At 47.9% G+C, this 27,107-nt stretch overlaps 10 protein-coding genes across 10 annotated transcripts; 4 read left to right on the top strand and 6 right to left on the bottom strand.

The window, feature by feature from the left end:
• Positions 1–1,199: 1,199 nt before the first annotated feature.
• BDW43DRAFT_303808 (FAD binding domain protein) lies at positions 1,200–3,066 on the bottom strand (the record flags this gene model as incomplete). The annotated part of the gene is made up of 3 exons (XM_032045480.1): positions 1,200–1,837; positions 1,892–2,382; positions 2,450–3,066. 3 exons carry the CDS (start codon positions 3,064–3,066, stop codon positions 1,200–1,202), a joined length of 1,746 nt encoding a protein of 581 aa, XP_031895424.1.
• A 544-nt stretch (positions 3,067–3,610) lies between these two features.
• BDW43DRAFT_303809 (uncharacterized protein) lies at positions 3,611–5,476 on the bottom strand (the record flags this gene model as incomplete). Its single annotated transcript, XM_032045481.1, has 1 exon — positions 3,611–5,476. The coding sequence occupies one exon, from the start codon at positions 5,474–5,476 to the stop codon at positions 3,611–3,613; it is 1,866 nt and encodes a 621-aa protein (XP_031895425.1).
• A 1,497-nt stretch (positions 5,477–6,973) lies between these two features.
• erg13 (hydroxymethylglutaryl-CoA synthase) lies at positions 6,974–9,112 on the bottom strand. Its single transcript, XM_032043558.1, has 4 exons — positions 8,873–9,112; positions 8,699–8,801; positions 7,555–8,636; positions 6,974–7,478 (listed from the first exon to the last, which is right to left on the bottom strand). The coding sequence occupies exons 1-4, from the start codon at positions 8,930–8,932 to the stop codon at positions 7,341–7,343; spliced, it is 1,383 nt and encodes a 460-aa protein (XP_031895426.1). The 5' UTR covers positions 8,933–9,112; the 3' UTR covers positions 6,974–7,340.
• A 418-nt stretch (positions 9,113–9,530) lies between these two features.
• BDW43DRAFT_290974 (uncharacterized protein) lies at positions 9,531–10,044 on the top strand. The gene has a single exon (XM_032043559.1). It carries the CDS (start codon positions 9,612–9,614, stop codon positions 9,789–9,791), a length of 180 nt encoding a protein of 59 aa, XP_031895427.1. The 5' UTR covers positions 9,531–9,611; the 3' UTR covers positions 9,792–10,044.
• A 1,901-nt stretch (positions 10,045–11,945) lies between these two features.
• BDW43DRAFT_214877 (GNAT family N-acetyltransferase) lies at positions 11,946–12,831 on the bottom strand. Its single transcript, XM_032039312.1, has one exon. The coding sequence runs from the start codon at positions 12,713–12,715 to the stop codon at positions 12,053–12,055; it is 663 nt and encodes a 220-aa protein (XP_031895428.1). The 5' UTR covers positions 12,716–12,831; the 3' UTR covers positions 11,946–12,052.
• Positions 12,832–13,536: 705 nt separating this feature from the next.
• BDW43DRAFT_214882 (uncharacterized protein) lies at positions 13,537–13,962 on the top strand. The gene has a single exon (XM_032039313.1). The coding sequence runs from the start codon at positions 13,631–13,633 to the stop codon at positions 13,865–13,867; it is 237 nt and encodes a 78-aa protein (XP_031895429.1). The 5' UTR covers positions 13,537–13,630; the 3' UTR covers positions 13,868–13,962.
• BDW43DRAFT_290977 (M28 family metallopeptidase) lies at positions 13,537–17,433 on the top strand. Its single transcript, XM_032043560.1, has 2 exons — positions 13,537–16,529; positions 16,586–17,433. The coding sequence occupies exons 1-2, from the start codon at positions 14,058–14,060 to the stop codon at positions 16,769–16,771; spliced, it is 2,658 nt and encodes an 885-aa protein (XP_031895430.1). The 5' UTR covers positions 13,537–14,057; the 3' UTR covers positions 16,772–17,433.
• On the bottom strand, positions 17,363–21,960 carry BDW43DRAFT_290983 (uncharacterized protein). The gene is made up of 4 exons (XM_032043561.1): positions 21,726–21,960; positions 20,381–21,660; positions 18,743–20,314; positions 17,363–18,677 (listed from the first exon to the last, which is right to left on the bottom strand). Exons 2-4 carry the CDS (start codon positions 21,265–21,267, stop codon positions 17,735–17,737), a joined length of 3,402 nt encoding a protein of 1,133 aa, XP_031895431.1. The 5' UTR covers positions 21,268–21,660; positions 21,726–21,960; the 3' UTR covers positions 17,363–17,734.
• Positions 21,961–24,501: 2,541 nt separating this feature from the next.
• On the bottom strand, positions 24,502–25,045 carry BDW43DRAFT_315812 (ATP synthase subunit H; the record flags this gene model as incomplete). Its single annotated transcript, XM_032048147.1, has 3 exons — positions 24,502–24,767; positions 24,868–24,949; positions 25,019–25,045. 3 exons carry the CDS (start codon positions 25,043–25,045, stop codon positions 24,502–24,504), a joined length of 375 nt encoding a protein of 124 aa, XP_031895432.1.
• Positions 25,046–25,967: 922 nt separating this feature from the next.
• Positions 25,968–27,020, top strand: BDW43DRAFT_303813 (transcription factor SUA7; the record flags this gene model as incomplete). The annotated part of the gene is made up of 1 exon (XM_032045482.1): positions 25,968–27,020. One exon carries the CDS (start codon positions 25,968–25,970, stop codon positions 27,018–27,020), a length of 1,053 nt encoding a protein of 350 aa, XP_031895433.1.
• Positions 27,021–27,107: the final 87 nt, after the last annotated feature.

A 27,107-nucleotide genomic window follows, 5' to 3' on the forward strand; every position in this document is an offset into this window, starting at 1 on the left:
AAGGACGCGAATCCGGCATTTGCAATATTTCCCAACCGCAGCCAACCGCGCGGGGTTCGATAGTATCAGTGCATAGCCATCAAACAATTTCAGTGGCTCGCGGTGAGCGTTAAAATTCCTAAAGAAGCGGCGAATAGAGATGCGGAGTCCGGACGGCGCTACCGGCGGAGGAAGAACGATCCAAAAACACGGGCCTGGTTAATTCAAGAGTCCAGATTTGACGCCAAGTTGTGGTTAATGAATACCAGTGGGCTGCGCCTCCTCCGCCAATAGCTGTGAGAAAGCTAATTATCCAAAATTTTTTCCCCTCAGGTTGTTAGACCACATGATTTGCGGGTTAGTGATTGCTTTTGCCTCCTGTGGTCGGAGTACATACTCCGGAGTAGAGTAGAATAAAGTGAGGATCGGTTCTACTACTAGATAGTACTAGTAGTCGCATGACGATGCACGAGGTTCCACATACCAATCAGAGCTGTTGCTGGCGAATTAAGCAACGATGAAGTGCACTCGCCACATGTGTGTGGCTGAGTATGTGGCGGTGCGGCTAGCAGCCGGGTTTCTTGTTTGGAGTTAGATGTCCACCAAATATATCATTCATTGAAATCTGCAACCGTGAGTGGCATTGCATTGTTTACTCATTTCCCACATGTGGTTGAGGCAAACCAGTCAGTATTATAAGACGCGTGGCGGACTCTATAGAGTGGAAGGCGCCGCGTAGGCGCTGTAGTTCTGAGCAACTACTAAGAGCGCTTTTTGTGGGCATAACCCGCGTGATTAGTCGTCTGAAGCTGAATCTGACAGACATTGAGGCTTAGAGTGTTGAGAAAGCTAGGTTGCCTAGAAAAGCCATGAAGATGAGAAGACTATTGAATGAATGAGGTTAGAGCAAGAAGAGAGAAGAGAGAAAGAGAGAGAAAAAGGCAACAAAGGAAGAAGATTGTATGATATCCACTTAGGCAACACCATTCAATTGGATATGTATTGTGTGTGTCTATACAGCGTTTATTACATTGTTCTACCAAAATTTCTGCGGGAAGTAGACACAAAAGCGGATGTATTACCAATACGATGTATCCTACGACAGAGAAGGCTCCATATGAACATTGGAACTTCATCTTGTACAACTCTCATCTATGAGGCTCTGCAAGATCAGAAATGTCAAAACGCTGTTGCTTGATGGAGTCAGCCACAAATCCAAATTACCAATCTACATCAGCTAGCCCAGCATATCGATTTCCCAAGCCACAGAAACACTCTTTTGATCGTTTAGCAGGTGTATCCTCACTCTCCCTCCGCCTCAGCACCTCCTCCATTCCCCACGCAATCCTTTCTGCCCCGAGTCTCGCACCTTCAAGATTAGGAGCTCCCGGGCCTAGACGGAGGGCAGCCAGGCGTCCGGTTACGAACAAAGGTATATTAGCCTTCCACATGAGATCATCTGTAATGCATGGAAGACCCTGCTTGGTCTCAATCGGATACTCGCGGTTCATCCGCTGAAGCAGTGGAAGTTCGCCCACATCCGCCTGCATGCCTGTTGCAAAATAGATGTAGTCGATGCGAGGGAGGTCAGGAATAGGAGGATCGGTGGTGAGATGCCACGTCTGAGACATGGGGCTGTACTCACGGCCACAGATGACTGTGCGCGGGTGGATCGAGACCCGGTGGCGGGCTGCGTGCTGCTTCAGGATTTTCTGATACCGCGGTGTAATGCTGCCTCCATTCCGGGCTGTTTTGATCATCTCGAGCCGCTCTTCGTCGGTGTCTGCGGACCAGAAGGCTGCCTTTTCAAAATTCTTGAATTTGCCCATCCACGTCAGGTCGATATCGAAGTGTTTGACTAGTTACTTCTGTTAGGCACATTGCGCATCGGAAGCTGATGCCTATTACTTACCCTTGAAATCGGACCTCAGCAGGAACCACACTTTGCTCACTCCTTTCCGAATAGCCATATCCACAATCTGTGCTGAGGAGAGTCCTCCCCCAACAACCACCAAGTTTGTCTCCTGACGTTGCTGGATCTTCCTTCTCAAATTAGGACTGGGGAATGATCGGATCTCTGTGCTGTGACAAGCACCATTCTTCTCTTCACCATTTAACTTAAATGGAAAGACCTTCGTCCTCCCCGGCCCAATGGCCATCACAACCGCCCGACTATAAAACAAAGCTCCATCACTTGCAGTGACAGTAAATATCTTCTCGGAAGGCGACAGCTCCGGGTGATAGCCATATTGGATATCATTGATCTCACATTGCTGGATCATACCGGGCGTATTAAGGCCATACCGCGCTACGATGCTCGAGCAATAGTCCTCAAAAAGCCCCGTAGAAGGTGAAAAATAATCCTTACGATCCCGTTCATCGATTTCATTTTGTCCCATAGCCCTATAATCCCATCCACTGATTAACCCCCGAAACGGAGACGGCAGTAAGAGAAAGGGGTAATACTCACACAGGCTTTGACCGCAATTTCTTCTTCTTATGCTTGCTCAACTCCTTGCCTACACACCCAGGGATCTCCCAAAGATCACAGTCCCTCCCTGTCTCCTGCGTATACGCCAACATCCCATCACGATCACTCGGATCGACATGAAAGAACATGGGACTGCGAAGCTGCTGGATCTCCAACGTCTTGAATGCCCGATTCCACCGCTCCATCCATTTATTTCCTGTGCTATCTAAGACAAGGATGGAGGGAGAGGCGTCCTTTACTATCCCGGTTTCCGTCTCTGAAGCAGTCGAGACGGACGAGGACAGCGATGGTGGAGATCCGGCCATAGTCTGCGATTGTGTAAACAAGAAGGACTGACGAGAGGTATATCCGTGCCACTTCTCTGCCTTAACCTTTTTTTGTTTGCCATGGCGGGCTTGTACGAGGGCCATTTGGCCGCTATGTTTGTTGATCCAGTGATAGCGTTGATGTTCGTCGTCTGTGAACATGGCGGAAGGTGTTTCCTCTTTCAGTCTGGCAGCGACGGCGAGTCCGCATGGGCCGGCACCGATGATGATTACATCGAGGAGGTCAGGGAAGGAGGTTGAAGGAGTGGCTGTGAGTGTTTTGGAAACCATCGTGGTGCTATTCGTTGGTTGTCTGTGATTGTCGAGGGGTTGACATTTGAAAATCAAGATATCGCCAGAAGGGTTGAAGTCTTTATATAAAAGGCAGTTACACGAGACAGTCCAGCCCAGCTTCTATTATATTTGCTAGCGGTAAATGATCGCCTCCGGGGTACTTGGATCCCAAGGTCCTTTTGGGCCAAGAATGGCAGCTATGCTGATGGGTTGATCACGATATGCGTCATGAGGACCTTGGGGAATAGGGCTTTGGGAGCTTTTGGACGTTATTGCTCCTATCGATAACAATGCTGTTTATCTAGTGCAACTTGGGCAATATAACCAGAGATTAGGTCGTATCTATTCAGATTCTCCTAAGTTTTATAGAGGAAATAACGAGGACCATTCTGCTCCGTAAGCTTCAAAGAAACAAATTTAATAATTATATTAATAAGACAACAAAATGATCAACATCAGAGAATACACATTAGAATTACGAGGAATAGCCCAGCTTCCTCTTTTTCTTCCCTCCTTTTTTTGAATTTTCCTTTTTTCCTCATTACTTATGCCATTTTTTTGGTTTGCATTCCACACCGGTTACTCGCGAACGTGGAGCTCCTCCCCCCTCGCGGCGATGCCAGGCATCTTGTGGCCAGATCCAGCCTCTCACTCGTTTCGCGTCTCTTTTTTCTCCGATTTGGGGTTCTGGGATCCATTTATCCTTCCCTTCTGGGAGGATGCGCTGCCGGGTCAGGGCTCCCGGCCCGCCAACGTTGAGGTGAGATGACGGCTGGGACGGCAAGGGCACAGATTTAGAGAGCATTAGTAGGAAGTATAAGGCCAGGCTTGTGGTCATCGGTACGTCAAGCTCTTCTGGAGCTGGTGAAGAGTACGTGTCCAACACGGGGGATTGACTGGCTAATGAACTGTCGGTAGACGGTGTAGGGGAATGAGGATGGCTGTAAGGGGCTGAGCAAGATCCCAAGTAGCCTTCGTCCGGACCCGCCGCGAGCTTAGTGGGTATAGGAGCTGAAACCTCAAGGAAGCCAAAGTAAGGCACGTCGTCACCCTCGTCGCACCCTGCTCGCACACAGACAAGCTCAATCTCTGTGATGATGAAGCCGTACCGGCAGGAATGTTCGCGCATGCACCGTTGGAGATGCGCTAGACCATTCAGGTACTCGACCCGGCGATGAGGCGCTTCAGTACGCATACTAGTGTTCCAACGGTCGAAAGTTTTGACAATCCCAACCAGCCGTCCCCGAGGCAGACCTGAGCTCGTTCGCTCCGTATCTGAAGCATAGTTTGCAAGGAAGTGAGGGCCTCCGTAATTCCTATTGGCGTGGATCCGTGGGACAGGGGCAGGATAGAGGGCAAGGTGATCTGGGCCTTGAGAAACGGCCAGGGCTGCATTCACACGTGGCGCATAAATATCTTGGACGAGATCGACCAACGAGAATTCAGAGTCGGGACAAAGACGGGAGCTAGGGACGATAGTAGGTGGAGTCAGATGTGACGGGATTGCTGTCTTCAAGAGCTTTGTGAGGCCATTGATTGAGTGGAATGTGGGCAGAGAGAAAGAGGACCAGTTGCGCAAATTGCGAATATCCCACCAGAAATAGTCATGCATCCCTCGAGTTGGTATTACACTCACGTTACGGACCAAGTTGATAGCTTGTGTTGGTGCAATCAGGTATGAAAGGAGAGTCGTAGATGACGGGCCCATTCTATAAACATCGTGTGCAAAGCCAACCGGGGAGCACTGGGCACTGGATGTGTGGCCAGCCGGGGAAGGCTGAGAATAAGGTGGGTACACAATGATGTTTGGTGTGACTGGGGTGACGGGTGCAGTTGGTGACCCCTGCGGTAGGCTAGAGTACTTCGGAAGCTGCCTATAGGTGGGATAGCCATATCTAGCTAAGGTTGCATCATCGATACTAGACACGGAGCAGGACCGAGAATGTGCACTAGACACCTTGCGCTTGTGCGAGGACGTTATGCTCACGGGAGATGCCAGTGCTGAGTCAACGTACATAGGGGAGATTGGAGATGCAAGAGGGCAGTAATCCACATATTCTGTGCTATGACGCTGAATTGCTGCACGGTTGGGAGGATATGGTAAGAAGCAAGGCGTGTTCCGGGTGTTTGATAAAACCTTGCGATGACGCTGCGGTCCACTGGACGGTGAAGGTTCAATGACCACATCCTGATCTCTAATCTTGGGAAGAAGAGCGGGTCCATGATGGTAACGAGGAGGAGAATCAGTGCTCGGGCTGGTAGCCGAAGTGACTGCGGACCAAGGCGAGGAATCGTTGGAGTATATAGATGAGTCGGATGCATTGCGGCTGTGAGCCATGCGAATGGTTCCCTCATAAGGCAGCCCTGGCGGAGTGCTTGGCCTATAGTATGAGTATTCCAGAGACATGATATCAAATTGTGGTCTCCGAGAAGCAGAAACGGCCTGGTTGGAATCTGCTGCCGTAGCGGGAGGGAAGATCCAGCTTCCACAATGTATCAAAGAGCGATAATCGCCAATGGTTGTTCGAGAAGAAAAATAGAAGGAGGACGAAAACACTTGTTTAATGTTTGGATAAGGTATCACAATGGAATCATGGTCTGGTTGAATGGTCATGCCCATCCAGATGGAAATTGTTTGGATATAAATGCACTTCGGTCAAAGGCCCATATGGTCTGATTTTGATCTTAAAAAAGTAACCGATAGACATGACCAGAATAGTAGCACATGAAACATGGCAAAAGCTCCATACTGACGCCTAAGTCACTAGTCACCGAGAGGGACTGTCCATATTGGTGATGGTGAGGCAATTGACACATGGTCTGCCGGCATGTCTTTGGATAATGCACGAAACAAACGAGCTTAGAGCTCAGGGAGCCGGCAGACGCTGTTTCATCTAACAGTCGCGCGTCAATTTGTTGCTAAAAATTGCATCTGCTCGAGTTCTTCAGATCTAATCGAGATCTTCGCTGATCCTATCTCAGGAACGGTTCGTCATAAACAATAGAAAGCTTCTATATTCGGCAACACTTGTGTTTCGTGCTATTTCTGGATAATTGTAGCTAATTTAATTATCAATTTCACCCAAAGCGTCTCGCCTAGGAAGATTAGTAGTCGGCGGCAAGCAGGAAATTAACGATTGGCATACCTTGATAGGGTGTGCTCCTTGAGGATTGATCACAGCTCCAAGCGCCGGGGGTTGATAACGGGACCTGCAGGATATGGGTGGAACAGTAACAAGAACCGCCGGTTCAGGCCAATCAATGCGGTGGATAGAGCTCCAGAGATACAAGCAATCGGTGTGATGGTTCCATTGTCCGAGTCTTTCTAAGAATACATTCCTTTGACAGTCTTGAATTGGAGCAATGGAGTTTGTTGCAGTAGGCGCCGACTTTCCTTCAGTTCGGCGCCAGGCTCCCTGAGTGGTTCATTCCTCTCGATCACCTGCAGCGTTCCTGGCTTTAATGAAATGGACAAATAACACTGAATCCCAAGGATTTGGTTTGAGCTAATTTATTGGATTGGATGAGAAGAAGGGAAAGCCTCAAACCCCGAAGGAAAAAAGAAGAACCGATGAAGGATGAGACTGCAGGAAGGGCCTGGCGCGAAGGAGTGTAAATGGCTGTCATGCGATTACTTAATTGAGGCGATTCTATTCTTGAAATACAATCTGTTTCAAATTCTTTTTAATAATTTTTTTAATAATTTTTTTTTGCGGAGTTATGATATTTCTATCTTTATCCTCGGAAGGAATCTTTAACATATGTATGTCGTCCCTACTAGGGTTGTGATGCCCGTTTCTGGTTAGGGTTCAGAAGTGTCTTAGTAAGCGAAGTCTGCCTGGCAAACTGTGTCAGGCATCAATCAAGAATAAAGCTACGAGACAGATACTTCGACAGGTATATCTTTTGTACCATATGTAATAAATTGATTAATATGTTAAGTAATAAAATTTTCTCATCAACCCGGAAGCATTCAAGCGACATTTCGGGGTAAAGAGCAGCATCGTCATCATGCTAGCTCTTAAAAAACCGAAAAAATTGCTTTCCTTTCTGGATATCTCCTAAAACCCAGATCAGGCAATATAATAACAATCGACCGATGAGACAGCCGGCAGGTATGACCCAGCTCTCCAGCTCTATCAAGGCAACCAAACACGACAATATGGTGATGAGGGGAATCTAAAGAATCATCTAAAAAAGGAGTAAAATGGAATAAGAAAAAGAAGAGGAAACCGATCATGTCCAAAGAAATGTCAAGCGCTAGCCATTATTCATGCCTTAACCTCATACTTGCGGCGGAACATGTCGTCCACCTCAGTAAGGTAGTAGGTGTTGGGGAAGAGCATCTCCGTGTTACCAGAAGGCTTGAAGTTCTTCTTCAGGTGAGCTTGCTTACGCAGGGCACACATCTAGAAAAATGATAGTTAGTACATGGCACTGCAAGTAAAAGGATGCAAAAATTTCCAGGGGAAAAGTATCGCTTACATCAACATAAGCCTGAGGGGCCAAGACGCTTCTGGCATTGAGGCGGTTGTGGAGGTCGAGCTTCTCAGTCATGTAAGACACGTCACCAACAATCTTCGCACTGAACATAGAAGCAGCGAGACCACTGCCATAGGAGAAGAGTCCAATGCGTTTAGGCTCGCTGGGGTCAAAGGTGACGTTGCTGAGTAAACTGGCCAGACCAGCGTAGACGGTGGCAGTGTACATGTTACCGCAAAGGGTAGCAACGTCAAGGCTGGGCCTCACACGTTCAGCAAAGCGCTTCTTGGTCAGGCCCATGAAAGTCTTCTCCACGTTTTTGTCGGTAAGAGACTTGCTGTAGTCCAAACCGCGCAGCTCAGGGGCGACTTCAGCGAAAGCGGGGTGGGTGGGGTCCTCGAGGAAATCGTTGTAGAGCATACGACCGTAAGATTTCTGAACTAGTTTGCAGGTGGGCGAGTGGAACAAAATATAGTCAAAGCGGTCCAAGGGAGTCTTGGTCACATCGTGGGCCACACCGTTGGTTCCATTCTGGACCTTCTCCTTCAGCGTCTTCTCACGAGCGGCGTAGGCCTTGTAGCAAGCATCAATAGCCTCAGTATAGCACTGAAGGGAAAACTGGCCATCAACGACGGGGTATTCGCTGGTGAGATCGGGCTTGTAGAAATCGTAGGTGTGGGTGACATAAGAAGCGCGGAGACCAGGCTCGAAGACAATAGGAGCATCAGGACCAATAAGCATGGCAACGCAGCCAGCACCACCAGTAGGGCGAGCATTTCCCTCGGCATATAAAGCAATGTCACCGCACACAACCACGGCATCTCTTCCATCCCAGGCAGAAGACTCGAGCCAGTTGATGCTGTTGAAGACAGCGTTGGTACCTCCGTAGCAAGCATTGATGTTGTCGACACCCTCAACGTTGAAGTTTCCGCTTTCTTTAAAAAGCTGCATCAAAACTGACTTGACAGACTTGGACTTGTCCAAGAGAGTCTCAGTACCGACCTCGAGACGACCGATCGATTCGGGGTCGATGCTGTACTTGCGGAGGAGGGAGGAGAGGGTGGTCAGAGCGACAGAGTATATGTCTGTAGTACAGGTTACTTAGCAAGGGGAACAAACGAGATCCGGGATGGCAAGAATAACATACCCTCAAGGTCGTCACAGAAGCTCATTTTCGTCTGTCCCAAACCAATTGTGTACTTGCCCTCACTGACACCATCGAACTTTTCCAATTCGGTTTGTTCAACACACTGTATGCATTGTGAGCAAGGGTTCTTCTTGTTCTCTCAAGAGCCTTTTGCCGATGAACTAGAGTACATACTTGCTTGGGAAAATAGACCTCAATGGCCTTGATACCAATGTTCTGAGGACGAGCAGACATAGTGGTGGCGTAAGGGGTAGGTAGAATCGAAGTCAAAGTGAACAGCGAAGGACTGAATTTTTGTTAGAGAACAGAAGGAAAGAGTAGGCAAAATAGAAATAGGAGAAGAATGGGTAAATTAGAAGAGAGAGAGAGAACAAAAAAAAGGAACGACGAAGAGCAGGAAGCTGCATATATAACAACCCAAGGGCTTTCCGATCAGATTCCCTAGTGGTAAGTAACTTTTTTACACACTGAGAGGCAAAAATGACCGGGGTCCAGTCCCGGATTGGCTGGTGAGCTGAGGGTGGACCCTCCCTTTTGACGCTCGTGGTTGGACTGGGCTGATTTTTCGGCCTGAGGCCTCTAAGCCTTACCAGAAGTAGTTTAGCGGCACTTAGCTTAGTTGTGCATTGTGGTAAGAATGGTAACGGCAAGTACGGATCAGCAGATTAATTTCCCCACTCTGGTGTACTCCTCCATCCAAATCTATCTCCAGGATCTAATGTACACGGTACTCTACATACTAGAACTCCTTTTCACCAGCAAAACTGCGCAACCTATGAAAGAATTTGCAACTTGCATCAACATTGGGCAAAGGGCTTGCCTGATTTCGAATCGCCCCCTCCCTTTTTTTGTTCTCACCGACAATTGTATCACCCGGATTCCCCCTTAACCAACCCACCAATGTACTGACTGTATGACTGTACATCTAAAGTATCACGATGTTATATGGGCGATAAGTAGTGGGCTGCTTTGGAGTATAGTAGTAGCAAAGATCCATTTCAGGCGCCCCTATGTGGGTTCCACCCGTTTGCCCGAATGTTCAAATTTTTATCTTTCTATTTTTCACCCCTTTTCTCTCACTCTGTCTTGTTAGAACCACACATAAGTCCTACTTCTGCGCAGGTGGTTCTCCAATAATTCCTCATACCAACATAGGGTAGGGCAATAGGGTATCAGGTGTGATACTCCTATCAGTATCGATCAAGGAACTTCCCTACATTGATCCACCCACACACCACCACGTATGTAATGCAAAGTACACTTTTTCTTCCTCAACTGGGCAATTGACATTCATCTGTCTTAGTCTTCCTCGCTGACTTCAAAGTACAGCATCTTGTATCCATGCGAATAGTACCTATCCCATGATCCATGTCCTACACCTCAACCCTGTAGATTATCAATTAAGTTTTTACCTAACTTTTCATACCTGTGACAACACCTTCAAAACAATGAAACACACGCGACATAATAAATTAATGAAACTACTTTAACATAATAGCCATGCTCATCCATTCTCACTTGCGTGTACTTACCCAACGGGTCACACCTTTCTATTTTTTCCCTTCTTCTTTTCTTTTCTTTTCTTCTTCTTCTTTTCTTTTCTTTTCTTTTTTTTTTGAAGTCCTTTTCCTCTTGTGATGATGATATCCACTCCATGGTAGTTTCGACCTCGGAAAGGGAAAGCCTCCAAGAACAATCAATCTTATCATGTGGATCCCACCCTATACCAATTACCCAACATACTAGGTCCGGAACCCCAGTATTAACATTACAAAGGTTCCGATGTCGCAAAGGGGAACAATATCATATTTACGAGTAACGTGATTTCTCTCGAGCAAATCTACATGCGACATGTCTCCACTTGCATACTAAAAGAGCTGTTCTTTCGGAGCAGCGATCCCACGGGATTTGATAGCAATCCTCCTTACGGACCGGGGTACCTGGTCTCTCGAGGTAGAATTCAGCCTCCATGCACCAAACTTTTCAAGGAGGCTAGTCATATTTACTAATGTAGCAAGGAAAACCATAGACATCCTGACGGATCCACCAGGTTTTCGCGAGTTTCGGCTAAACCCCCGAACATTTACATACAGTTTTCCTTCGTCGGGTCCATAGATAGTAAAGTGGTCTGGCTTGGCCGGCAGAATGAGTCTTCTAAGGGCGGGATCTTTTAATTATCGTGGCTGGTGGGCTAGTGAGACCGAAAATGCACGGTTGTCCGCAACCACCATACTGAAGGCTTTTGGTACGTTCATGAGATATTAGAGGTTTTCCTTCATCTTCGCTAGCAGCAACCTAGCGAGTTTTATTGGATTTATGGGGTATTAATCAAAATTAACCGCCTTTGTCAGCTCTAATGATATATTTCCGAAACCTTTTATATCTTAACCTGAACATATACCCTGCCCGGAAGGGTCCGTTTATAGCAAGAAGATCCTCCAGTGTATTGACTTTGGAAGCAGAGCGGACACAACATGTGGGCGACAGTTCTGATAGTGGAATCCTTGAAAGCATATCTCATGACTACCTGAATCTTACGGTGCGTGTGACCAACATAAGCATCTACACATGACAGCCACCCTTACCAGTTCGCTTCCTAGTCATTCCTAAAACCGAACAGAAGAGCCGCTTCCATCCCTGAGGCAGAGAGATAGTCTTTGACAATAGCATCTACACCTCCTTGGTCCTCTCTCCCCCTAAGGCTAGGCGCTACCTTGTTTTATCGCAAGGCGAGGTCTTCATTATCTGAATCCATGAGGTCTGTATTGTACCAGTCTAATCCCAGAAGCGTAAAGGGATCTTGCAGAACCGCCACTGGCTTTTCCCGAATAACTGCTGGTGATATGCTTTTAATATGAGTACCGTCAATCGTATTGTTGGCAAGGCGAAGTAGACCTAAGATGAGGGAGTTTTCCCTCTGGATGAAGGAGGTAAATCAGCACACAAGACCTAGGACAGGTTTCTGGTGATATCAAGACAAGTCATACCTATTTGTACGGCTACAGATCCCGATATTTTCACTATGGAAGTCACGAATAAAGACATTCTCCTAGGCAAGGTACCGTGTGTATACCTAATCAAGATGTTACTAAAGGTCGCTATCTGGGCACTCAGGTTTTCTACATACTTGATAGCCGCCTTAATAAAAGTCGGCTGGCCAAAACCTATCATGCCGAGTCTCTCATGGAGACTTCCTCAACACCATCAACATTCAGCCGAAGATTTGAGATTTTTAGGCTCTGTAGGACCCTAATTCATTACTTACCACTATGTCAAGTATCTGAGAAATTTTTAAGAGGAAGAAATTCTTATCTATAGCATTAGAGATATCTTTTCTTTACACCTAGTCCTATATCATTTACTCGACACTTCCTTCAGCTTCCTATGACCATTATCCCTCCATTCCCGTGCCAGTATACCGAAGGTTAACATATCATGCCACTCTCCATCGTACCAGATAGCCTCCCTTTGCCGCCCTTCCAACTGGAAACCCAAGCGTTCATAGAGACGCGATGCGCCCAAGTTATAAGAGAAAGACAGAACTGCGATACGGTGCAACCCAGCTTTTCGGAAGCCCCAGTCTAGTACCCATTCAATCGCTTCGCTCCCGAAACCACAATTCTGATAGGGCTTGGCAATATCAATGCTAACTTCGCTATTGCGATGATGGCTGTGTCCTGGTTCGCCCTTTTTGAGAGCAATAATCCCGACTGAAGTCCAGGCATCCTGACCAATGGCGGCTCTGCTTGTGTTGCGCTCTTCTTTTTCCCGGGGCCCATCCTGTGCCTTATCATTCGGCAGTAAGATAATGACTGCTAGCAGGCTGTCCTTAACCAGATGTTTCTTGTAGCCATTCAATGTATCTTGCTTCGTTTGTGGTTTCAGCAACGTTGAGTTTGAGGTCGCATAAGAGAGTGGATCCGACTGGATGGAATGAATAAAATCGTCGTCTTCTGGTGTATCTTCAATGGCTCGGTAAGCGAGTCGCTTTGATCGGAAAGGGTTGAAGGTTGACATGATGATAGTATATGTTGTAGCAATGCAGGTAGGTAGGTTAACTTCTAGGCATGAATATAGAACGACTGGTAAGGCTTCTACTATACAACTTGGGTGTGGCAGTTGGCTTCAAATAAATCACATCTTGCTGACAAGCCGAGACTTAACCGGAAAGAGTGCCCGCCATTTATTGGATCCTTGGGGGTGATATGGAGGTATAATTATTATTGACTCCCCCCACACACTCGATAGGAATTGCACCAGTCCCTATCGAAAAATCATAACTCGGACGTAATTCATCGAAAGGTGAGTTCTCCTGGTATCAGTTCTAGCTCCTAGTCCAGAAATATTAAGGACTTTAGTTTCGTCAATTGTACCATGAAAACCTCATACATCTATGAGAGAAGTCAGTATTTGGTGTCTTTATTGTAGTGCTTAGGGACAAGTTTACTTTTATAAAACAACTTGAGATATATTAAGCCCCAGTTCGTTAGGGTACATTCTATGATCTATCCTTCTCTCTCCCCTCTAATAACTATACGTCGTGTGTTAACATCCATACAAAATACGCTAGCAAAAGATAGAAAGAGAAAAAGTGTAGAATAAGATAGAAAAATATAGGAGAAGGAAAGAAAAGAAAAGAACACAATAGGAAGGATATTCATGTCAAGAGAATTAGATGAGTGAGAAGGTACATATATTGTATGGGAGGAGTACAGCAACTGTTTATATACTGGTGTGTACTGTATGGTAACTGTACCTGTATGTTGTGTATGTACTATATGTATGTATCTTAGAACGATCTTTAGGTGAATCTTCTCTTCCATCTTTTCTCTCTCTCTCTTCTCCCTGCGAAGAGATATTTTGAATACGGTGAAGTCTCATAAATTCTTTCGATACGTTCATGGGAGATATTTGCAAGAGCCATTTCTGACCATGTGCGACCCTTCGGTTCAATCAAAAGTCCAAAACCCTTCTGCCTGCTTACAGATCGGAGTGCCGAGCGTGGGTCTCGTTCTCGTCTCGCCTGCGCCACGCTTTCGACTGACATTCTGGGGAAAGGACAACGGACGACGCCTCAAACTCTCTATCTATCATTTACTAATTATCGCTCTCTCTCTTTCCCTCTCTCCTTTTCTTCCCCGTGGACCTCCCACCCCTCCCGGTCCCTGAATCCCTTCTTTCCCTTTCTTAATCCTTTTTTGCCTAAATTCCTCTCTTTTAGTCGTTCCTGCCTTCTCTCGGATCTGGGAGCATGTTTGCGACTATCACTCCTTTTCCATCCAGATCATGATCCCGCTTAGTCCGGTATCTGTGACCCGGTCCAACTCGTACGGCTCCCCGGAGCCCCAGATCCTCTATCATGGGCAACGACACTAAGTTCGAATACGAAGCCCTCCCTATTCCCTCCTACGAAGAGGCCGTGGGTGCCCGCCCAAGCTCCTCCCGATCTGACCTCGGTCCCGAAGCGCACGACGATTCCGAGAGGCAAGGTTTGCTTCACAATGTCGACGATGCCACTTCCCGCGATGATCCCAGACCCACACCTCATGGATACCACCCTCCTACGGTCGAGTCTGTTCGAGATAGCCTGGATGGCCTCGACTCCGCGAGCGGCGGCTCGGAAAGGGGCTCACTCGAAGAGTTACAGCGAGAATTAGCGCAGATGGATGTGGAGGATGGTGGTCAACAGTCGTCTCAACGCTCCCGTTTGTTAGGTTCTCGATTCTCCAAGCGGTTCAGTAATTTCACACGGTCCCTATCCGCCATTCGCCTTCCTAGATTCCTACCGACCTTCCGCCTCACCGTTGACCTTAATGGCGCTCGTACAAATCTGCAGACGCACGGGTGCATGATTATGCTGCGCTTATTCGGACTCTTCTTAGTAGTTACCATTGTCTATATCTTCTTTATATCAGACCTCTTCAACATGAACTCGCGATTTATCATGGGCCAGTCCTATAGTGCGACATCTGTGGAGAATTTCGTCCAAAGTCACGTCAACGAAACGAATATTGCGGAGAATTTGAGAAGAGTGACTAAGTTTCCTCATATGGCTGGTACTGAAGGAAGTTTTGTGCTGGCGGAATGGATGGAGCAGGAGTTCAAGACCGCAGGCTTAGATGAGATCGAGATGGAGGAGTTCCAGGTATATTTGAACTATCCCAGAAAGGGTGGAAGGAGAGTCGCTATTGTGGACCCTCCCGATCTATCCTGGGAGGCTAGCCTTGAAGAAAATGACGGGAAAACGCCCGTGTTTTATGGGCATTCCAAATCGGGAAATGTCACTGGCCCAATTGTCTACGCCAATTATGGTTCTCGGGAAGACTTTCAATACCTTGTTGATCAAGGCGTCACTGTGAAGGGCTCTATAGCACTCGTCCGGTATTACGGATCAGAGTCTGATCGTGCATTGAAAATCAAAGCCGCTGAATTAGCAGGTGCAGCGGGGTGCATCATCTACTCAGATCCCTCCGAGGATGGCTTCGTTCGAGGACCAGCCTATCCGGATGGACGCTTCATGCCGGAAGACGGTGTTCAAAGAGGCGGCGTGAGCCTGATGTCTTGGGTAGTGGGAGATGTTCTCTCCCCAGGTTTTGCTTCCACACCGGATGAGAAGAAGAGGCTCAAGCCGGAGGAAAGTCAAGGGTTGACTGGCATTCCTAGCATACCTATCGCCTGGCGCGATGCCCAGAGGCTTTTGCAGGTTATCAAGGGTCATGGCTCTCAGGTGCCTGCCAAATGGGTTGGTGGCGTTCCTCATACTGACCAGTGGTGGACCGGAGACGAAAACTCCCCCAAAGTCAACCTTATGAATATACAGGACGAGGAGGAAAGGCAGCCTATTTACAACGTGCTCGGGAGAATCATCGGCCTAGAACAACCGGAAAAGAAGATCATTGTCGGCAATCATCGAGATTCATGGTGTCTAGGAAGCGCAGATCCGGGTAGCGGCACTGCGGTTTTCCTTGAGGTTGTGCGAGTCTTTGGCGAGCTCCGTACCTTCGGCTGGCGCCCGCTCCGTACTGTTGAGTTTGTCAGCTGGGATGCAGAAGAATACAACATCATCGGATCAACAGAACACGTGGAAAAAGAACTGGAGGCACTCCGTGACAATGCGTACGCTTATATGAACGTTGATGTTGGCGTTAGCGGTAACGAATTCGAAGCTTCGGGATGCCCGGTTTTCGAACGTGTTGTTACTCAGATTCTCGGACGCATATCAGATCCGGTAGCCAATGAGACGCTGAAAGATATTTGGGAAAAGAAACAGAAGAGGCTCGGGCCCCTCGGCTCTGGAAGCGATTATGTAGCGTTCCAAGATATCGCTGGAACATCCAGCGTGGATTTTGGATTTGTTGGGGAACCGTACCCCTACCACAGTTGCTATGAGAACTATGACTGGATGGTACAGTTTGGGGACCCAGGGTTTCAGTATCACAAAGCTCTGGCCCAATTCTGGGGCCTGCTCATTCTTCAGTTCGCGGACACTCCGGTCCTTCCCTTTGATTTGGAAGTATATGCCGACCGTATTGCTTCGTATGTTATTGACTTGGAGAAGTACGCCAAGTCCCAGGATGTTCCGATTACCCACGGCTCTTCCAGTGACCACAGCAGGCGTGAGGTTGCCGTCACATTCAAGCCTTTATATGATGCTGCAACCAAGCTGAAAGATGATACAGCGCAGTTCCAAGAGTGGGCCCGAGTCTGGCATGACACAGTTTTGGGCTCTAGTGGCTTTGAGAACAATGTGATAGCAGTTCAGCGGATGGAGCACAATGCTCGAATGGCTCGCTTCGATACCCATCTTCTGGATGATAGGAAAGATGGCGGCGTAAGGAGCCCTTCGAATCTTGGGATAATAAATACAAGCTAACCATTGCTCAACAGGTGCCGAACCGTACACAATTTAAACACGTCGTTTTCGGGCCTCAGCTATGGTCTGGATATGATGCGACATTTTTCCCTGCCATTCGGGACAGTATCGATTCACGCAATTGGACACTAACTCAGGAGTGGATTCACCAAGTTTCCGACATCCTACGCACTGCAGGTGACAAACTCTTGCATGACTGAGCCATTCTGACTCGCCTTTTCTTTCTCATTCACAAAACGTCGCAATCCTTCGGCATCTTCTCCTTATTCTTCGATATGAACGTTCGGTGAATCTTTTTTTGCATTTAAAACACAATTTAGACTTCCTTCCGCTTATTTTAGCGACTTTTGTATATGTCTATCCGTGTTCTTATCTTGCTTGTTGACCTTTGTGGAGAAATAAGCCATTTTATCACTAACCATAAGCTCTACTGACGCTCATCAAAAGATCTTTCTTGTTGGGTCTGCTATGTCTAGTAGGCATTTACCCTTCTCTGCGCCATATATCCGCTTTCCTTGCATATCTTTCCCTCCATTTGTTATTATCTTACTGTATGTACTTCTTTGGTCTGATGGGGGACCATTTAACTACCCCATCCGGTGTTTCTTTATGGGCAAAAGTCAGAACTCCCTCTGACTTGGAGCTGAGGAGTCGTGGTTTCAAGATCAATACGTGTTCAAATCACTCTCAACGGCATGTCACTTCTCTTATAGGGATGCTACCTCCTATACGTAACATTTCACTTGCTATCTTGCCCAACAGTCTGGTATGATTACACACTAGTCATATATCTCTCAGCCCCAAGGTTAGCATCCTTGCGAAAACTAAAGAATGGCGCAAATACAGATTGTAACACTCCGAATTTTTGCTTCCCTGGAATATCTCTTTTATTCAGTCATTATAAATTTTAAAAGGGTCCACTACTATATACAAAAGAAAGGAACCCAATATCTCATAGATATATTACATAGCGTTGTTATACAACAACTCCGCATGCTATACCGAGCGAACACCAAACCCTCATTGAAAAACAGCACCTGGAAAAGAGGAATGTTGGAGAAATGCAGCAGAAAAGAAAAAAAGATGCGGTATATTTACATATTGCATGGTACCCCTCTCCAGCATATTGACATATTGCTATTATGGCAGCCTGCTGCATTGGCTCATTTTCTGAAGCTTTCAACGCCCAGCGTTGGGGTTTCCACCATCCGATCGCACGGTACGCCCTCATCGCGTCTCCGAGCAAAGAAACTGTCACATTCTGAGACGATCTGCGCCCATTCCGCGAGAGCACGGCCCACGTACTTACTCGCAACAAGTGGGTGGCTCGTTGCAACTTGGGGGGCTGGTTTACTGCAGCCCTTCTCAGATTGAGGGACCGGAGTAGTATTTGTGGAATTCTTCGTCTCATTGGCTGATGGCAAAGTCTCCTGAGCATCGTGCATTTCTGGCCCATCCTCTAGGTCAGTGTCCGATTCACCCGGGTCTGCGGTTCTTCGAAGCTGCAGGTGTAGCTGAGCTGCCACAGGTAGACAGGGAGTGAAAAGACGCTTATTTTTGCTGGGCCACTGGGGCCGATCCATCCACTCCAGTGAAAATTTGAAGGAGTAAGGTTGATGTGCTGTCTTGGGTCGAGAGAGTTCCCCGAAGCTATCATTCGGTCGGGCAAACTCATCCAAGCGTTTCTCGGCAGATGCTGTGCTATCAGACCCAGTCGTGTCCAATGACTCCTCCGAGCTACTGGAAGGAGACGCCTCGCCGTTCGATCTTGAAGAACTACTGAACATAGCCTTCAGGATATTCCATCTCTTCTTAGGAGGTGGCTGGGTCTCAGAAGAAGTAGATTCTGGTTTTGAGGGGCTGCTGGTTACAGATGCCGCGCTCTGCTCGGGTGGCGCCGCAGGGATAACGCGGTCAAAGGAGACAAAAAGACTAGCTGGGGAAAAGTGATTGTCACATCGGATGATGATGATTCTGCGTCCGGGTGCTGGCGTACAGGGCGCTGAAGATAGCGGTGCCGTGAGTTCCTCCTCGGCTTTTGATTGAAAAGCGAGATAATAACCCCAAAGACTCTGTAACCGGCTCCAAAGCACCTCATAAATTGTCCTACAAATACCTAATTAGCATTTGTTTCCCATTGGTGGAGATATTCGTGGTAACTATGCACTTACGAGTCAAGCGGCGACGGGTCGCCGTTAAATCTACCCAGCCTCCAACAAAGAAGACGATGAAAGTAGGCACGAACCATAGGACTCCAATGACAGAAGTAATGGTAAAATAGCGACTCTTTCAGGAGGAACTGTAAGCAAAGGTTCGCTTTTCTCTCTTCCGATGCGGTCCATGTGCTCCAAACGCAGAAGAGAAACGAAAACACGCGAACTTCAGTAAGAGAGTTATGGCTTTGCATCATCCGATCGCAAACCTCGAGCCAGAATCTCCAATCGAATAAGTCCGACTTAACAGACTGGGAATATCGCGTGATTATGGGCATGACCTCTTCAACAAAATCGCAAAGCAAAAAGCAAGCATTATGGTCAAACAGCGAGGTTTTCCCAGCCGCGGTTTTCATAACCATGGAAAATGACTCAGCATATAGTAGTCGAGCATGGTTTGGCTCGATGGAAGATTCAGAAAGAAAATCTCGGAGTAAGATAATCAGACGATTCTCGGCCATCGATCGATGGCTGTTCGCGGCCCCCAAAGGAAGAGCCGAGACCGCTGCATCAGCACCTTCGATGAAATCGTCGAACGTAATCGCAGCAGCAGTGTGTGAGTTTGGCGGCGCCTGCGGGACTGACTGTTTATAGAGTGTGTCCTCCAGCACAACAAGGAGCTGTGCATGGATTGGCAACAAGCCTGGCGCCAAAATCCGCTTTTCTTTCTCAATATCGGTAGGTAACGCATCGGCGTAGAGGATGTGTATATATTTGACGAAGACGAAGAAAAGATCGCTATCACGACCGCTCCATCGTGAAACCCAAGGGCTCTGCCACCGAATCTGAGCCGTGCTTAGAGGAACATCGGGCTTTCGGCGGAGATAGCGAACTAATGGCGTGTGGCCATGGAAAGATAACGAGCGAAGAGCCATCGGGAAGTTCAGGGCCAAGTCCTGGGTGAATGCGCGCGAGCCGATACTGCTGTCAACATTCGATTGGACAAGAACCCGTCGGAAGATGTTTGGCGGCGTGTTCCACAGGCGAACAAGGATATCTGCCACTCCTGGGCAGAAGAAGAACGCATAGGCACATGCCTTTCCGCAAAAAGCTACCAAGCTGGCCGGAGCGTGTCTCATAGACATTCGTTCTACTACGAAAGCCATCTGGGATAGTAAATTTTGCGTGAAAATGTTCCTTATATTATGGTGAATCGATTCAACGAGGAAATCCGAGCTTGACGAGCCATCCGAACTTTCCGAGATTGAAGTTGACGCGTGCTGTAGAGGTTTCGGTGAATTTCGATCGGACGGCGGCGAAGGGAAAGGGATCCTCCATTCAGGCCGAGTCATGATGCCAACAACTGCCTCCAGATAGACCGGCCTATCAGTTCCAGATATAGATTGATTGTGCTTCCCATTGAGCATCTCCAATAATCCTATCCACCACTTGTTAAGGATGTTAATTCGGCGGTCCAGGTCTTCTGGCCTGAGCGATTTATAAGACGGGTGAGAATGATTGCGGTTGAGAAAAGGAAGAAGGGCAGAGCGAATGACATTGGCCTTCAGGGCACTAGACTTGGATTGAAATCTGGGGATAGTTAGTCACCTGGACTTCTTCGAGTTCCCTCTTGGCCAGCATCCCACCAACACTCACTTTTGGAAATCGGCCTCGAGACCACGGAAGACCCCCCAGAGTTCATCCTTCTTGCGTGCGAAATCTATGCCACTAGAAGCAACCGCTGTCTTAGGCATTGGGGGAAGAACCGGCGTTGTGACATTGAACGACGATGTAAGCTTTTCCAGCGAGTTCTTAGCCGTTAGCGTGAAAGGTGACGGAGTATTGCTATTGGGGGTAGTGGGACTATCTGCTTGGCTTTGTGTTACAACCGCTACCATCGGCCGCCGAGGCCGTTTGTTCAGGATTGTCCGCCTGCGCGAAGGAACACCTGTATCCGATTCCGTCACTGTATCTAGCGACGTGAGGTTTTTGGATTGGGGCGCTGGCGAGCTTGATGGAGATTGTTCCTCCGTACGTGATGACCGCCCCCCGGAGCCCTTAGCGGACGGAGAGGGGGATCTAGTAGGAGAGTTTGACATCCACGGCTTGCGGGCAAGGTTGACCAATCTTCCGGACATCGAGCGGGCTTTAGAGGGGCGTGCGACAGGCTCCGGAGCTTTTGTCTCCGGTACTTTCGTCGACTCTGGGACTTTTGGGGGAGCCCCAGAGAGCTCTGCGCTAGGAGAATCGGCCACATCCTCAGTGGAAACACTAAACCGAGAGACAGTAATGGTCGATTTCTCCTTGGACCGAAGAGAAGTTCGTCGTAGAATGTCCTTCCCCGCCGCAACGTCCTCCTTGGAGGGCGATGGGGACGTAGAGTCCTTCGGATAGGTCAGGTCTGAAAACGTCCTGCGGAGGGTGGGAGAAGTAGATTCCGAGGCGACAAGATCTGGAAGGTGGTTATAACTGGCCGAGTGCGGCAGCGACGTATGTTCACCATCTCGATGACTTTTTAGAATATCGCTAGAAGGAGGAGACATGGTCAAAAGTAGCCAATGGTGACTAGAGATCCACGAAAAGGGAGAACCCTGGAGAGATGTACATCTCCCCCAGCTGGGAGTGGATCGTAGCTGCTGTTGGCGCGGGAGACCAGCTCCTCCATATACTGTAGATCCACGTCAAAGGGTATCAGACCATGTGCGAGAAAGCATCCGTGAATCGCATCGAAATGGAGATGTCGCAATCGAGGTGCGGAAGGACTCGACGGTATCGCAGTGCTGCTGTAAATGGTACAAGTCGGCCAGTAGGCAGAAGTATTGCAGATGACCCTGTCGAGCGAATGAGGCGTAAGTCCACCGAAGGAATGGAAGGTGACAATTTCCCTAGAAATCTAGATTGCGCAGTACTTGGAGGGGGGTTCACAGCGTATGTGACTAGGGTCCCTCGTTAGCCAATATTGCAACGAATGGAGAAGGACGCGGGCGGCTGATCGACGGACGGTAGAAATTCCGAATGTAGAGTTGGAGAAGAGCGGAGAATCGATTTGGGAAAGATGTCTGTTTTTTATGTATGAAATGAATGACAAAGTGGGAAGGGTCAAGTCACAATTGTTGATTCTCCTCCCCTCTTTTTCCCTTTCTATAGTATTCAAAGAAAAGTAAAAGAAAAAAGAAATACTGGGAGGACGAAAGAAGGAAAAGGGAGGCAAACAAGAATGACGGGGCGCAAGAAGGAGAACGGAGCCGCAGGAAAGAATTAATGGAATACTAATGGAACCATTTATTACTTAGGTTCCCCTCCCGTATTCAGATCCAGGGACCGAGTTTCGTGCGAAAAAATACCAAGCCTCTTAGCAAACACGGCTCCCTCAATTTGGTCCTTGATAGCAGACACCCGACATTCTTTTTCACTCTTGATATTTTGGTTAATAATTGAAATCTTTAAATTTTCAAATCTTTTCTTTGATTTTCTCCCACGGTTGTCGGTCGTACATACATGTCCGAGTACGTATGCATCCACGTCGGTATGTATGCACGGTGTATGTGTATGTATGTATGTAGAGATTCGTACTGCCAGGTATTGTTCAGACGGAAGTTACAACAGCACTTCCCAGTTTGGTACAGGTACGCTCGGAATCTGAGTGACCCGACCCACGGTTTCAGTTAGAACAAAATCAAATCCTATTGTTAGCTGGACCTTTTTCTTTCTTTTTTCCATTTTCTTTTTCCCATCGTGATTGTGTTTAGTCGTGCCATGGTTATGGTCTAAGCCTCATCTGCAAGGCTGTAGGTAACATTGAATAGTCCATCTTACTATCTATATTTATAACATACTAACAGAGCAAACCATGAGGAGCAGTCTATAGAGGGATGAACTCTCGGTTTTCTACGTAGATACCGGAGGAGGAAGATCGGTAAATTAGATCACCTTTGATCGGCTTCTTAACGCACTGTTGAGGAAGAACGTACTAGTAGCACCTCAGGTTTCCATACAGCTTCAAGGTAATGGAGTGACCATACAATACCGCCGAGAATCAACATGTGTTCCAGCTGTGGCTGCACGTCCAGCGAAGACTTGCAGAAAAAGCAGATTGCGTTGTCCGTCAACCTTCTATTGGCATCTTCTTACGGAATAAGCGGTTCTTCTATTGAGACCATGTGGAGTCGAATTAGAACAAACCCTATTTTTTCTCCTTCCCTTCTCAAACGATAAAGCCCCTTTACCAAGACTATCAGGGTGCGAATTTGACTTACCCATCATTGTTATACAATGTACACAAGAAAAGGGGGGGGAGGAAGACATTATGAAGTAGCAACCCCATTATTGACAGATGATAAGAGTACTGTCTTTGTCTGACAAAATATCTTCTTTTCTTCCGTATCGTGACCGTCGGCTTTCTGATCTATCATTCTTGTAAGATACATGACTGTACATGCAGGTATACTATACCATGAGTACATCTGCTTATACGAAGCAGAGGATACTAGGCCCACCTTTTTTGTTTTACTTTTCTTTCCTTCATGTAGCTGCCAGATCTCTAACTGGGTTACTAAAGTTAATGAAGTAAGAACTATTGAAGGATAAGAGAATTATGAAACTCTCCTGTAGCAAATCGCTTATGATTGCTCCTGGATCGTTGTACAACTAATCACAGTTGTGCAACCTTTGGCTGGAAGAACAACCGCCGCATTCCATTTTGTCCCATACGAGGGTCATTCTTTATGTCATTGTCCGACCAACAACTTATGAAAATCTGGCGATCTCTCGGCACCTCCGTAATCCTTTACTCCGAAAGCCTTTTTCTCGGACCCCGTAGATAGTCCTGGCCTTGATATCAACTAGTCCCACTTCAACTGATCGACTCAGCTGTGTGCACGCAATCTGAACCTATCCCTTGAGGGATAGACTACCGAGCCCACCGTCGTCGGGTCCTAGGTGATTATACACCTGTCCGCCAGATCGATCCGGACACATAAAAGGGAACCAAGGAGAAGGCTGGAGAAGAACAATGGAGCGTCTGGCGGTCTGACGCGATGCGATGCGGAGGTGTCATATCTCGCTTTCCTCCATCCAGCTGGAAGCTCTTCCCAACGCAATAGACACACCCCCTGCGTTTAACGAGCTGTAACCCAAGTGCGATATCTTTCCTCCTTCCTAGCATCGAACACGTTATTGATCGATGTTTGCAGGACATGCTCGGCAATATCCCCTTTAGGAAGAAAAAGGTAGATTTTATATATAGAATAGAGAGGCGAGGTACTCCAGATAGGCCGAACACTCAGACGCGATCACTCATAGCCTGTCAGCCATGGCCCTTGGTGCCTGGCTGGTTGGCTCTTCACAAGTTGCACAATGCAAAATGCCCTAGTATTGACCGAGCGATATCTTGTTTTCAGTCATAGTTGCGTGTTCAACACTGTGATTTTCAACGCATTATCAGTCAAACTTTGAAGGTGCCATTGGATACCTGCACGTAACATTACATCCTGGTCACACGGTCGGCTTGGTGTCCTGAGGCTATCGTCCAGATCAATTTCTCTACACATGCACAAGCTAAGGGAAAATAGGGTTAAAAAGAGACCATCGGTATAGTAATGAGAAGGGAAGATAAGATGATCAAGGCGTTTTATAAAGAAAAAGAAAAATTTCATATGCTCCGCGTAGGTTTAATTTACAAAGTTCATTCAGGACTCTACAACAGGAGGTATATTCTGGCCTCATCCCATTGCCATTCGGCCCCGACGTTCCCAGACCTTGTCATAGAAACGATAAACCTAGTGGGCAGCAGGGGCCTCTTCCTCATCCTCCTCAAACCAGCTCTCCTCAACGGGGGCAGTCTCACCGGCGGCGGCTTGGCCCTCAACCTCAACTTCCTGGCTCTCGTAGGACTTCAATTCATTGGCAAGGTTGGCCTCCTCGGGAGACTGGGGAGCAGCGGGAACGCTGAACTTCTGGACGTGAGCCTCGGCATCGCCGGGCTTGACGGGGGAGGGCTTGAAGGCACGGAGTTCACGGAGGTAGAGCTCCTGAACAGGGTCGGCTGTGCAGTGTCAGATTTTGGCCTATGGCAGACAGCGATTGCATCTCGCCTGTCGTCTCTCCGAGTCGAATTGACCGGTCAAAGAAAAGGGATCACATACCCTGACGGACAGCGGAGGTCAGGAAAGTGCGGCGAGAAGCCGAAGAAACCTGTTGCCGAGAGACGCGGGCGAAGAGAGAGCGCTACCGAAGGGTCAACAACCTCCTGTTGGGGAAAAGTGACGGGCAAAGAGAGAAGTATTGTAGACTTACAGACGCTCTGAGAGACTGGGACATCATCGCGGCGGGGGTGGTAGATGAGGGGGAACCTGGAGTGGGTTTGCGAAGACAGGTGATGACTTTCGTCCGTGAATCCGATGTTGGGAGTTCGATGTTTCTTCGGGAGACATCGGCTTGGCGGCTGACTCAGCCGTGCGGCTCTTCCATCGCTGGCTGCTGACAGCTTTAGTCCGTTACCTCTTTGCCTCTTGCTCCCTCTTTCTTTTCCCTCTTTTCAACGCCTCTACGAAAGTCGCATCACCGTCTTTCGCTTCCCACGGCTCTCTCCACCCCCAGGAGCTCGGTACTCGACGCTGCTCTGCTCGTCTCGATCGAACGATCTCGGTTGCAGCGGCTACCTATCAGGTTCCACGACCCTCTTTCGTGAGACACTTCTCACGGAGACCTTGACTGGTTTATCGCGGTCGGACAAGCCTGGCTTCGAGGCTTCGAGAATTATAGGACGTCAAAGCAGGAGATCGCTCTACCCTGTCTTCCAGTCTGCGAAGGTGCTCTACTCTAGGGACTACTTGCAAAATCAGGAGTGTTGTTGGAACCCCCTGGAAAGGTATAGCATTTAATTTAGAATCTGGTCCCTTTGAGATTTAGGAGAGAATCATGACTGTGGATTTTCAACTATTTATCCTAAATTTCAGTTGGGGGCCCCCAGGCTAACGTGGTTACGAAGGCAGTGACGCAGAAAGTGACTTTCAGACATAGTCCGCGATTTGCGCCCCTGTCATTCTCTCCTTTTCTGGTACATTCGAGATCGAGTGTTTCTCTTTTCCATTTGTTTCCTTTTCTTGAACTGGATACAGTCGCCAATCTGTATTCACCACTCTTCGTTCGCTTTTGTGCTCGCAGGTATAATCTTCCCATTTCTGCCAAAAAGTTAGCGAAACGCCAACGCGAACGTATCGAGTCTGTGAAACAATCCCGCAAAATGGCTACCGTTCCGCCCCAAGCCAGACCTGAACCAGGTCAGTGGAAGAAGAACCTGTCGCATCATCTCGTCTGTCCGGAGTGCAAGGAGGTTCCACCCAATCTGGAATTTCCTGGATCGCACGAAACCGTATGCGGGTCTTGTGGCTTAGTGCTCGCCGATCGAGAAATCGACATGCACTCCGAATGGCGTACTTTCTCCAACGATGACCAGAATAACGACGATCCATCTCGTGTTGGAGATGCCTCGAACCCACTTCTAAATGGTGACCAGCTGGAGACTCAAATTGCTAGTGGGGGTTCGGGCCGTGCTCGCGATCTGTATCGTGCTCAGAACAAGCAGTCGAGTGAAAAAGCTAATAAATCTCTCCTTGCTGCTTACAAAGAGATCGGAGCTTTGTGCGATGGCTTCAGCATTCAGAAGAACGTGGCCGATACAGCCAAGTACCTTTTCAAGATAGTCGATGACGCGAAGGCCTTCAAAGGCAAGTCCCAAGATGTGATCATTGCGGGATGTATTTTTATTGCTTGCCGTCAATGTAAGGTACCTCGTACCTTCACCGAGATTTTCGCCGTCACGAAAGTGTCGAGGAAGGAAATCGGGCGTATCTACAAGGCTTTGGAGAAGTTTTTCACAGCACAAAACCTTGAAAGGAACAATGCTGTTGTGTCAAATGGTGGCGTTGTAGATCCCAACGACACCTACACTGCCACAACATCCACCAAGCCCAGCGATTTATGCAATCGTTTCTGCAATCTACTGGATTTGCCGTTTCAAGTTACCAGTGTATCTTCGGCACTATCTGATCGGGTTACAACCATGGGAGACCTGGCTGGGCGATCCCCTCTGTCCATTGTTGCGGCTTGTATCTACATGGCCTCGTATTTAATGGGCCATGGCAAAACCGCCAAAGAAATCAGCCAGGTTGCGCATGTCAGTGACGGAACTATCCGAGGTGCCTACAAGCAGCTCTACGCTGAAAGAGAGCGTCTGATTGATCCAGAATGGATCAAAGACGGAAAGGGCGATTTGAAGAATCTGCCAGCCAGTTGAATGGGCTTTGATTATCTCCCAACATAGGTCTTGGGAGAGAAGCCTCTGCCTTCTATTAGATGATACCAAGCCCCTAACAATAGCATG

Source organism: Aspergillus alliaceus (genome assembly GCF_009176365.1).
Source record: "Aspergillus alliaceus strain CBS 536.65 unplaced genomic scaffold BDW43scaffold_63, whole genome shotgun sequence".
Taxonomy (NCBI): domain Eukaryota; kingdom Fungi; phylum Ascomycota; class Eurotiomycetes; order Eurotiales; family Aspergillaceae; genus Aspergillus; species Aspergillus alliaceus.

Excerpts from the sequence above, each read along its gene's own strand:
- erg13 (XM_032043558.1), bottom strand. The coding sequence starts at position 8,932 with ATGTCTGCTCGTCCTCAGAACATTGGTATCAAGGCCATTGAGGTCTAT. Across the intron at positions 8,802-8,872 it reads AGGTCTATTTTCCCAAGCAA|TGTGTTGAACAAACCGAATT; the intron begins GTATGTACTCTA and ends CAATGCATACAG. Across the intron at positions 7,479-7,554 it reads CCCCTCAGGCTTATGTTGAT|ATGTGTGCCCTGCGTAAGCA; the intron begins GTAAGCGATACT and ends TCATTTTTCTAG.
- BDW43DRAFT_290974 (XM_032043559.1), top strand. The coding sequence starts at position 9,612 with ATGACTGTACATCTAAAGTATCACGATGTTATATGGGCGATAAGTAGT.
- BDW43DRAFT_214877 (XM_032039312.1), bottom strand. The coding sequence starts at position 12,715 with ATGTCAACCTTCAACCCTTTCCGATCAAAGCGACTCGCTTACCGAGCC.
- BDW43DRAFT_214882 (XM_032039313.1), top strand. The coding sequence starts at position 13,631 with ATGTGCGACCCTTCGGTTCAATCAAAAGTCCAAAACCCTTCTGCCTGC.
- BDW43DRAFT_290977 (XM_032043560.1), top strand. The coding sequence starts at position 14,058 with ATGGGCAACGACACTAAGTTCGAATACGAAGCCCTCCCTATTCCCTCC. Across the intron at positions 16,530-16,585 it reads ATGATAGGAAAGATGGCGGC|GTGCCGAACCGTACACAATT; the intron begins GTAAGGAGCCCT and ends ATTGCTCAACAG.
- BDW43DRAFT_290983 (XM_032043561.1), bottom strand. The coding sequence starts at position 21,267 with ATGTCTCCTCCTTCTAGCGATATTCTAAAAAGTCATCGAGATGGTGAA. Across the intron at positions 20,315-20,380 it reads CTCGAGGCCGATTTCCAAAA|ATTTCAATCCAAGTCTAGTG; the intron begins GTGAGTGTTGGT and ends AACTATCCCCAG. Across the intron at positions 18,678-18,742 it reads GACCCGTCGCCGCTTGACTC|GACAATTTATGAGGTGCTTT; the intron begins GTAAGTGCATAG and ends AGGTATTTGTAG.